The sequence below is a fragment of the Rhinopithecus bieti genome, unplaced genomic scaffold (assembly GCF_001698545.2).
Source record: "Rhinopithecus bieti isolate Rb0 unplaced genomic scaffold, ASM169854v2 scaffold_3057, whole genome shotgun sequence".
Taxonomy (NCBI): Eukaryota; Metazoa; Chordata; class Mammalia; order Primates; family Cercopithecidae; genus Rhinopithecus; species Rhinopithecus bieti.
In genome coordinates, this window is record NW_016803927.1 from 63,618 (window position 1) to 75,098 (window position 11,481).

Consider the following 11,481-nt stretch of genomic DNA (forward strand, 5'->3'; position numbering starts at 1 on the left):
AAAAAAAAAAAAAAAAAAAAAAAGGCTAATGACCGCGTGCTGGCTCACACCGTAATCCTACCACTTTGGGAGGCCGAGGCAGGCGGATCACTTGAGGTCAGGAGTTCGAGACCAGCCTGGCCAACATGGTGAAACACTGTCTCTACTAAAAATACAAAAATTAGCCAGGTGTGGCGGTGGGCGCCTGTAATCCCAACTACTGGGGAGGCTGAGGCGTGAGAATCCCTTGAACCTGGGAGGCAGCGGCTGCAGTGAGCCGAGATCGGTGCCACTGCACTCCAGCCTGGGCGACAGAGTGAGACTCAAGAAATAAGAAATGGTTACCATGGCAAATTTTGTTACATATGCACACACATATATATTTTGAGACGGAATCTTGCTCTGTCGCCCAGGCTGGAGTACAGTGGCGCGACCTCAGCTCAATGCAACCTCCACTTTCCAGGTTCAAGTGATCCTCCTGCCTCAGTCTCCCAAGTAGCTGTGATCACAATTCTGTGCCACCACACAAGGCTAATTTTTGCATTTTTGGTAGACACAGAGTTTCATCACGCTGGCCAGACTGGTCTTGAACTCCTGACCTAAAGTGATCCGCCAGCCTCAGTTTCCCAAAGTGCTGGGACTGCAGGCATGAGCCACCGTGCATGGCTTGTTATATAATTTTTTATCACAATAAAAAATTTATTTTAGGCCAGGCGCGGTAGCTCACACACCTGTAATCCCAGCACTTTGGGAGGCCGAGGCAGGCAGATAACCTGAGGTCAGGAGTTCGAGACCAGCCTGGTCAATATGGTGAAACCCCATCTCTACTAAAAATACAAAAATTAGCCAGGTGTGGTGGTGGGCACCTGTAATCCAACCTACTCGGGAGGCTGAGGCAGGAGAATGGCGTGAACCCAGGAGGCGGAGCCTGCAGTGAGTGGAGATGGCGCCACTGCACTCCAGCCTGGACGACAGAGCAAGATTCCGTCTGAAAAAATATATATATACATACACATACACATATACAGCATATACATGTATTTTTCAGTTACACACCTTTTACTTATATTAAAAACCCATTATGGTGTCAATCCAAGGAGTTATGTGCAGTGCTAAAGACAAGCCGGCAGTAGTTTGTAGGGAGATACACCCAAGAGATGAACACTCAGGAACAATCTTCACTAAACACATACCAAAAGCTTTTCCATTAACCCTTAAATAATAACTCGGGTTTTGGTAGTTTATTTTTCACTTTTGGTGCTTTGGTACCTAAATGCTCTTTGAGAAAAACACACACCACTCGACAGCATCACTCTCCCTTACCATGCTGTCCTAGTGCAATTTATTTGACTATGAGTCCCTTTAAGGAGGATACTACCACTTAATTATCTATCACTTTTGTACCTAGCAGCCACAACAGTGCTAGCAATCTTGGGTCTGTGCATTCTTAACCGCCCAAAAGTTGCAACATTAATCACAAAAGCGTTACAATACAGGCAAATCTCCTTTCACCTAACAACAAAAACTTCTAACTTCCCGAAAGCCGAGCCCGAAGGCCCCAAGTGGAGGAATGAAATTTAAATCAAGGAGAATAACCCTACACTGGCAAAGGCAATTAACTGTTGTTCCAGGTTCCCAGCCCAGGTTCGAGCCCGCCCCCGCCCTCCTCACCAAGTGTAGATCTGCAACTCGCTGGACGGTACATTTCCCCGGGAGAACTCGTCCATTCGGTGGTGGCGGCCGTTATTGGTGGTGAAGACCCGCAGCAACAGTGGGCATGTCTGAGAGAGAAAAACGGAAGGGCAGAAGTTAAAGACACCAGCTGCGAGCCCCGGACCTCACCTCTCTTCCCGAGGCGTTGAGGCCTCCGAGCCGCCCGGATACCAAAAACGCCGTCTCCTCCCGCACACAGGCCGCGCCTCTGCACCCTGCCGGGCCCACCCCCAATCTCTTCCCGGACCCCAAAGCGGAGGGGACCTTCACCTTCTCGCGGTCGATCGGTTTCTCTGGCTCCTTCTTAATTTCCTCCTGGGTAACGCGCGACTCCACCGCCATCTTCCTCCTACGGCCCGCGAGACGCTCGCCCTGACCTCCGACCCCTGCAGCGAGCATGAGCACGAAGTCTCTCGCGAGGAGAAGCTCGACACTTTATAGTCGGCCAGGGGCTGGGCGGGGCGTCTCCTGGCGCAGGCGCACTTCCGTTCGTGGCGTGAGAGCCGGGCGCGCCTGCGTGTTGCGACTTCGGGAAAAGGCGGGTGCTGGCCTCCGCGAGGAGGAGCGGCTTAGCCTCCGTCGTCTGGCAGTTGGTTGCCGGGGTGTTTTTTTTTCCTTAAATATTCACAGGCGAAATAAGCTTAAGGTGGCGTTTTCACGCGTAATGACGAAAACCTTATTGGACACAAAACGTTCCTTTATTAGCAAAATATAGATCTTTCTGATAAAAGAACAGGTCCGCCATACCCGCCCCTGAGGTAAGCCGGAAGAGGCGCCGCCAGCGTACTTGGTCATGGAGCGATCCTTTCAGCCGCACACACGGCGGCCTAGAGACCTAAATTGCGAACAGCAAACCCAGAACTTGTAGGAAATAACGTTCTAGAATATCTTCAGGACCTATGGGTGGGAATATATAATAGAAAAAGAACTAACGAGAAGCAATTGATTCGACTGGGTTAGGACAAAAATAATCTGACCTTCAAAATACAGAACTCCATGATGAACCCAAAATGCCAAGTATATGACTGAACTTAAAAGTGATATCATCTTACGACTGAAAAGTGGAAAAAAAAAATACATCACAAGAGAGAAAAAAGCCACAGAGTGGGAGAAATTTGTTACACATATGATTGACAAAGGCAATTATCCAGAATATATAGGATCTAAACAGACAACCCAATCGAAAAATGGATGAAATTACTGAACAGGTGCTTTGGAAATGACAAAATCCAGAGTCAACGAACATGTAAGGTGCACAAGCGCATTACAAATCAGGGCAATGCATTAAAACCATGATGAGTTTCAGTTGATTGGTTTTTAAGCCACACCCACTAGATTGGCAAAAATTAGGAACTCTGGCCAGGCGTGGTGGTGGCTCACGCCTGTAATCCCAGCATTTTGGAAGGATCAGGCGGATCACCTGACCTCCTGACTCCCAACTTGAGGTCAGGAGTTTGAAACAAGCCTGGCCAACAGGATGAGAGCCCGGCTCCACTATAAATACAAAAAAAAAAAAAAAAAAACGGCCAGGCGCGGTGGCTCATGGCTGTAATCCCAGCACTTTGGGAGGCCGAGGGGGGCGGATCACGAGGTCAGGAGATCCAGACCATCCTGGCTAACACGGTGAAACCCCGTCTCTACTAAAAATACAAAAAAAAAAAAAAAAAATTAGCCAGGCATGGTGGTGGGGTCCTGTAGTCCCAGCTACTCGGGAGGCTGAGGCAGGAGAATGGTGTGAACCCGGGAGGCGGGAGGCGGGAGGCGGAGGTTGCAGTGGGCCGAGATCGCACAACTGCACTCCAGTCTGGGCTACAGAGCGAGACTCCGTCTCAATAAATAAATGAAGAAATAAATAAATCCAAAAATATATATATTAGCCAAGAGTGGTGGCAAGCGCCTGTGATCCCAGCTACTGGGAAGGCGGAGGCAGGAGAACTGCTTGAACGGGGAGGCAGAGGTTACAGGTTACAGTGAGTGGAAATTGTGCCACTGCAGTCCAGCAACCTAGGCCACAGAGTAAGACTCCATCTCAAAAAAAAAAAAAAATACGGCCGGGCACAGTGGCTCACCCCAGTAATCCCAGCACTTTGGGAGGCCAAGACAGGTGGATCACTTGAAGTCAGAAGTTTGAGACCAGCCTAACCAACATGGTGAAGCCCCGTCTCTACTAAAAAATACTAACCACTCGTGGTGTCGCAAGCCTGTAATCCCAGCTACTTGGGAGGCTGAGGCAGGACAATTGCTTGAACCCGGAGGCAGAGGCTATAGTGAGCCAAGATCACGCCATTGTACTCCAGTCTGGGCAATAGCGAAACTCCATCTTAAAACAAAAAATCTAGGATCTCTGACAGTAGCAAGTGTTTGTAGGCTACTGGGAATTCTGATATACTGCTGGTAAGAATGTAAACTGGAACACCTGCTTTGGAAAGTAGTACCTACCCTAGAGAAAATCTTGCTCAAGTGTATCCAGAGACATTACAAGAATGTTCTTAGCTATAACAAAAAGCTGGAAACAGCCCACGTGTCCATCAACAGTAGGACACTTCAGTGAATTGTGTTGTACTAGACAGCAATAACACTAACAATCAACAATGGGATACTATAAAGCAACACAAATTTACAAACTACAGTCATATGAAACAATGTGAATCTCACAAACATGATGGTAAGTATAAGAAACCAAAGATGACAACGTATTTACTGTGTGAATTCATTTTCGAAACATTCAAAAGCAGGCAATACTAAAATATATTGTTCAGGAGAATTCACAGGTGACAAAATTATAAAGAAAATGGAGAATTATAATTACCAAAAAGTCTGAGTAGTAATGACCTCTGAGTATAGAAGGGAATTGTAATAAGGCAGGGGAAAATGGAACGCTTCTAGAGTGTTGGCAACGTTCCATTTTTTTTTTTTTAACTTGGGTGGTGGTTACATAGCTGTTTGAATTAAAATACTATTTTTTTTTTTTTGAGACAGTCTCGCTCTGTTGCCAGGCTGGAGTGCAGTGCAGTGGCACAATCTCGGCTCACTGCAACCTCTATCTCCTGGGTTCAAGCAATTCTCTGCCTCAGCCTCCCCAGTAGCTGGGATTACAGGCGCCCACCACCATGCCCAGCTAATTTTTTTGTATTTTTAGTAGAGATGGGGTTTCCCTCTCTTGGCCAGGCTGGTATTGAACTCCTGACTTCGTGATCCACCTGCCTCAGCCTCCCAAAGTGCTGAGATTACAGGCATGAGCCACCACACCTGGCCTGAATTAAAATTACTCTTTCAAAGAGTACATTTATGTTATTATTATTGAGATGGTCTTGCTCTGTCACCCAGGTTGGAGTCCAGTGATGCAATCATGACTCACTGCAACCCTGACGTCCCGGCTCAGCGATCCTCCCACCTTAGCCTCCTGGGTAGCTGGGACCATGTATCTGGAAACACAGGCCCAAGCCACCATGCCAGGCTAATTTTTGTAATTTTTGCAGAGACAGGGTTTTGCCATTTTGGGCAGGCTGGTCTCAAACTCCTGACCTCAAGCTATCCACCCTCTTCAGCCTCCCAAAGTGCTGGGATTACAGGCAAGAGCCACCATGCCCAACCCCATTTATTTTTTATGCACCCTTCTGTACTAATGCTATACCTTGCTATTTTAAAAATACATAATTCAACAGAAAAAATGACAAAAGACATGGATGGGCCAGGAGCAGTGGCTCATGCCTGTAATCTCAGCACTTTGGGAGGCCGAGGTGGGTGGATGGCTTGAGGTCAGGAGTTTGAGACCAGCCTGGCCAGCATGGCGAAACCCTCTCTACTAAAAATACAAAAACTAGCTAGGCCTGTTGGCAGGCGCCTGTAATCCCAGCTACTCTGGAAGCTGAGGCAGGAGAATCTCTTGAACCCGAGAAGCAGAGGTTGCAGTGAGCCAAGATCTTGTCACTGCACTCCAGCCTTAGCAACAGAGCTATACACCATCTCAAAACAAAACAAAACAAAACAACAAAAAACAGGCATTTCATAGAAGGTTAAATAAAGGTAAACATATGAAGATACCCGACCTCAAGAATAGTCATAGAGGCCGGGCGCGGTGGCTCACGCCTATAATCCCAGCACTTTGGGAGGCCGAGGCGGGCGGATCACAAGGTCAGGAGATCGAGACCACAGTGAAACCCCGTCTCTACTAAAATACAAAAAATTAGCCGGGCGCGGTGGCGGGCGCCTGTAGTCCCAGCTACTCAGGAGGCTGAGGCAGGAGAATGGCGTGAACCTGGGAGGCGGAGCTTGCAGTGAGCTGAGATCCGGCCACTGCACTCCAGCCTGGGCGTCAGAGCGAGACTCTGTCTCAAAAAAAAAAAAAAAAAAATAGTCATAGAAATGCAAAGTTAAACACAGATAACATTTCACTCTACTAGATTAACCAAAATGTGAAAGTCTGACAACTTAAGTGCTCGCAAGGATATGGAGAAAAGGGAAATCTTATAGATTGCTCTCATTCACTTTAGAAAACTGATTGGCATCACCTAGAAAGATTCAGTATATGTACACCTTAAGACTCAGCTATTCTGGCCAGGCGCGGTGGCTCACGCCTGTAATCCCAACACTTTGGGAGGTCGAGGAGGGCAGATCACCTGAGGTTGGGAGTTCAAGACCAGCCTGACCAACATGGAGAAACCCCATCTCTACTAAAAATACAAAATTAGCCAGGCGTGGTGGTACATGCCTGTAATCCCAGCTACTTGGGAGGCTGAGACAGGAGAATTGCTTGAATCTGGGAGGTGGAGGTTACAGTAAGCCCAGATTGCACTATTGCACTCCAGCCTGGGCAACAAGAGCGAAACTCCGTCTCAAGACAAAAAAAAAAAAAAGACTCAGCTATTCTATGCCTTATGTGTAACTCATAAAAATTTTTGGCAATGAGCACAAGGCAACAGTTTGAATAATATTATAACGTGTTTATTCATAATAACTAGAAACAATTCAACTGTCTACCTAGAGTATAGTCATAAAATGGAATACTATAAAGACTTGAAAGTAAATGAATGGAATTTTTTTAATTTTTTTAATTTTTAATTTTTATTTTTTTGAGACGGAGTCTCATTCTGTCGCCAGGCTGGAGCACAGTGGCGCTATCTCAGGTCACTGCAATATCCGCCTTCCAGGTTCAAGCAATTCTCCTGCCTCAGACTCCAGAGTAGCTGGGACTACAGGCGCGCACCACCATGTCCAGCTAATTTTTGTATTTTTAGTAGAGACGGGGGTTTCACCATGTTGGCCAGGATGGTCTCGATCTCCTGACCTCGTGATCCACTCACCTCAGCCTCCCAGTGCTGGAATTAAGGGCGTGAGCCACTGCACCCGGCCTTCTTTTTTTTTAAAGTAGAAGCAGCAAAGTCACAGAATACATACCATAGGATTCAACTGATGCAATTTATTCAATTTGGGGGAAAAATAGGAACCCCTCACCTAAAAATACTGTTTAGGGAAACAAACATGAGTAGTAAAACTACAAAGAGAAGCAGGCAGAAACAAACACTAAATTCAGTTTAATGTTTTCTCTGAGGGTAAGCTTGGGTGATGCAATTTATTAAGGGCATCCAGGGCTTCTAAGATACTGGTAATATACTCTTTCTCACTAGGAGGAGTGTGTTTTTTTTATTTACATTGTAGCTGTACATCTTAGAAACTCTTTTGTATGTGTAATTTAGATTACTCTTTTAAAATATTGTTAGTTAGGTACTTATTTACTTTTGAGACGGGATCTGGCTCTGCTGCCCAGGCTGAAATGCATTGTCATAATCTCAGTCTCAGCTCACTGCAGCCTCCCCTTCCTGGACTCAAGCAATCCTCCCACCTCAGCCTCCCATGTGACTGGGACTACAGGCCACACCACCAGGCCTGGCTAATTTTTTCTCGAAACGGGGTTTTGCCACGTTGCCCAACTTGTCTCAAACTCCGGAGCTTGGCAGGGTGCAGTGGCTCACGCTTGTAATCCCAGCACTTTCAGAGGCCGAGGCGGGCGGATCACCAAGTCAGAAAATCGAAACCATCCTGACTAACACAGTGAAACCCCATCTCTATTAAAATACAAAAAATTAGCTGGGCGTGGTGGCGGGCGCCTGTAGTACCAGCTACTCGGGAGGCTGAGGCAGGAGAATGGTGTGGGCAGGAGAATGGTGTGAACTGGAGAGGCGGAGCTTGCATTGAGCTGACATGGCACCACTGCACTCCAGCCTGGGCAACAGAGAGAGATTCCGTCTTAAAAAACGAAAAAAAAAAATTCCTGGCCTCAAGCAATTTACCGCCTCAGTCTCCCAAAGTGCTCAGGTTACGAGCATGAGTAACCACATCCAGTCATAAAAAAGTTATTTTTTCATTGTGCCTAGAGTAGGCATGCATGCAGAATTGCATGCAGGCAATGTTTGTTTTTTCAAAAAGATATTTAAATTTTCTCCCCAGTTGTATGATTCTAGTATATCTTTTGAAAAAATTTATTTTCTGAATAAAGAAGAATTCTAGGATGATTCTAGTATTGTATCTTTTCAAAACCTCCATAATATAAAATGCAGACACATGAGGGCACTCTAATCAATCCATTAAAGGGAAAACAATGAAACTACGAAAATGAAGAACTTCACAACCTTTTATTGGTGATACTGGGGAGGCTTCATTTTTTAGATATAAGCTCCCATTTTGGGACCTTTCCAAATAGCCCGCTGTCATCAAAATGAAACTTTCCGACACCTTGAGACAGTAGAAGGGCAGCTATATTTTAGAATACTTGGAATACTTTTCAGCAGCCCTCATTCTACCTCCATGGCCTTGTAAGACCAGCTCTGAATTGGTCCTGAAATTGTAATATTTAAGGCTATGCATCTTTCCTTTCTTTCTTTTTAGAATTTACATGGACAAGTATTACACTTCCAAGTAATATACCCACGGGAATTGAAAGCAGGGACTCAGATATTTGTACACCAGTGTTCACAGCAGCATTATTCACAGTAGCCAAAAGGTAGAAACAATCTGAATGTCCATCAACTGATGGAAAGATATACATACAATGGAATATAGAGCTTTCAAAAGGACTAAAATTCTGACCTGTTACAACATGGATGAACCTAGAAAACATTATGCTAAATGAAAAAAGCCAGACACAAAAGAACAAACATTGTGTGATGTCATTTATAAGAGGCACATAGAATGAACAGGCAAATTCATAGGCAGAAAGTATAAGAGAGGCTGCCAGGGGCTGGTGGGTACATGGGGAGTGGGAAGTTATTGCTTAATGGGTACAGAGTTTCTGTCTGAGATATGAAAAAATTCTGGATATGAATGGGGGGATGGTTGCACAACACTGTGAACATACTTAAAGTCACTGAATTGTACACCTAAAAATTGTTAAAATAATAACGTTTATGTTACATAAATTTTATCACAATTTTAAAAATTAAAAAAAGTGAACATCCAAAGTATGTAAAAAATAAGTCATCAGACACTCTCCACTCTTCTTTTTCTACTCCCTCTCTTTTGCGTGTCCTAGCATTATGAATCTAGGAAAAGGCAGATTCTCCCAATTAAAATCAGAAATATGTAATGAGGAGTTCTAAAGAATATGCCTCAGTCAATCACTACAACTCCATGGCATTCTCTGCTGTTAAGATGAAGAAGAGGCCGGGCGCGGTGGCTCAAGCCTGTAATCCCAGCACTTTGGGAGGCCGAGACGGGCGGATCACGAGGTCAGGAGATCGACACCATCCTGCCTAACACAGTGAAACCCCGTCTCTACTAAAAAATACAAAAAACTAGCCGGGCGAGGTGGCGGGCGCCTGTAGTCCCAGCTACTGGGGAGGCTGAGGCAGGAGAATGGCGTAAACCCGGGAGGCGGAGCTTGCAGTGAGCTGAGATCCGGCCACTGCACTCCAGCCTGGGCGACACAGCGAGACTCTGTCTCAAAAAAAAAAAAAAAAAAAAAAAAAAAAAAAGATGAAGAAGAATAACCTTCTAATGGCAGGGAAATAAGTGAACACTACACAACATGTGTTTCTGGAGAAGATTTAATTAAATGTATTATTCATAGAACTTTCTGGTTCTTTATAAAAGTTGTGGATTATAAATTTGAATCTCTAGGGGACTATTAATGCTTTTCAAATTCCTCACATGACACTCTTTCCTTCAGGTGCATCTGTAGGAGACAAAGTGTACAGCATTCATAAGCACAATATTTACCTCTGTTTCACAAAGGGGTGTGTGTGAACAGTCTCAGTAAAGCATCTACTTGTTACCAAGAGTAAAAGCTGGGTGCAAAGGCTCACACCTGTAATCCCAGCACTTTGGGATGCTGAGGTAGGAATATCGCTAGAGTCCAGGAGTTCAAGACCAGACTAGGCAACATATCAAGACCCCTCTCTCTTAAAAAAAAAAAAAAAATTAGCTGGGGTGCCACGTGCCTGTAGTCCCAGGTACTCAGGAAGCTGGAGGTGGGAGGTTTGTATGAGCCCAGGAGGTCAAGTGAGCCATGGTTATGTAACTGTACAACTCTGCTGCTTAAACAACAGAGTGAGACCCTGTCTCAAAAAAGGAGTCAAAAAATACATAAATTTCCATAACAATTCTAGAAGAATTAAGCTTACAGGTAGTACAATTATTACTTAAAATATACATTTCTTTTATTTGTGTGTGTGTGTTGCCCAGGCTGGAGTGCAGTGGCCATCTTGGCTCACTGCAACCTTCGCCTCCAGGGTTCAAGGGATTCTCCTGCCTCAGCCTCTGGAGTAGCTGGGATTACAGGCGCATGCCACCATGCCTGGCTAATTTTTCTATTTTTCAGTAGAGACAGAGAGTCGCCATGTTGGCCAGACTGGTCTCAAACTCCTGGCCTCAGGTGATCCGGCCACCTTAACTTCCCAAAGTGTTGAGATTACAGGCGTGAGCCACCTGGCCTGGACTCTTTTTCTCTTTAAAAAAAAAAAAAGAAAAAAAAAGAGTCTCACTCTGTCGCCCAGGCTGGAGGGCGGTGGCATGATCATAGCTGATTGCAGCCTCCAACACCTGGGCTCAAGGGATCCTCCCTCCTCAGCTTCCTGAGCAGCTTGTACTACTGGCATGAACCACAACGTCAAGCTCATTTTTTAATACTTTGTAGAGATGGAGTCTTGATATGTTGCCCAGAATGGTCTTGAGCTCCTGGCCTCAAGTGATTCTCCTACCTCTGCCTCGCATAATGCTAGGGTTACAAGCATGAGCCACCAAGCCTTGGCGGTTACTTTCTGCCGTCCTAAGAACTCTTTTTTTGGGAGGACGGAGTCTCCCTGTTTCCCAGACTGGAGTGCAATGGCGCAATCTCCGCTCACTATGACCTCTGCCTCCTGGGTTCAAGCAATTCTCCTGTCTCTCCCAAGTAGCTGGGATTAGGCACGCACACCAGGACACCCCACTAATTTTTGTATTTTTAGTAGAGACGGGGTTTCATCATGTTGGTCAGGCGGTCTCAGAACTCCTAACCTCAGGTGATCCACCTGCCTCGGCCTCCCAGGGTTCCCAAACTGCTCGTGTCCGGTGGGTTCCTGGTCTCCCTGATTTGGAGAATGGAGCCACGGACCCTCACGCTGAGCGTTACAGCTCTTACAGATGGCACGGCGAGAGTTAGAGCTTTTAAAGATGGCACAGACCCAAAGCGTGAGCAGCGAAAACAGCTTGTGAAGAGCAAAACAACAAAGCCGGCCGGGCGCGCTGGCTCAAGCCTATAATCCCAGCACTTTGGGAGGCCGAGACGGGCGGATCGCGAGGTCAGGAGATCGAGAC

General features: G+C 45.9%; 1 protein-coding gene across 1 annotated transcript in view; it reads right to left on the reverse strand.

The window, feature by feature from the left end:
• Positions 1–2,752, reverse strand: part of SAP18 (Sin3A associated protein 18) — an 8,002-nt gene extending 5,250 nt beyond the window's left edge. Inside the window, exons 1-2 of the mRNA XM_017859154.1 lie at positions 1,963–2,752; positions 1,651–1,760 (exon numbers count right to left, since the gene is read on the reverse strand). Of these exons, the coding sequence (XP_017714643.1) occupies positions 1,651–1,760; positions 1,963–2,091 (239 nt within the window). The 5' untranslated portion in view covers positions 2,092–2,752. The remainder of the gene's footprint in view (positions 1–1,650; positions 1,761–1,962) is intronic.
• Positions 2,753–11,481: the final 8,729 nt, after the last annotated feature.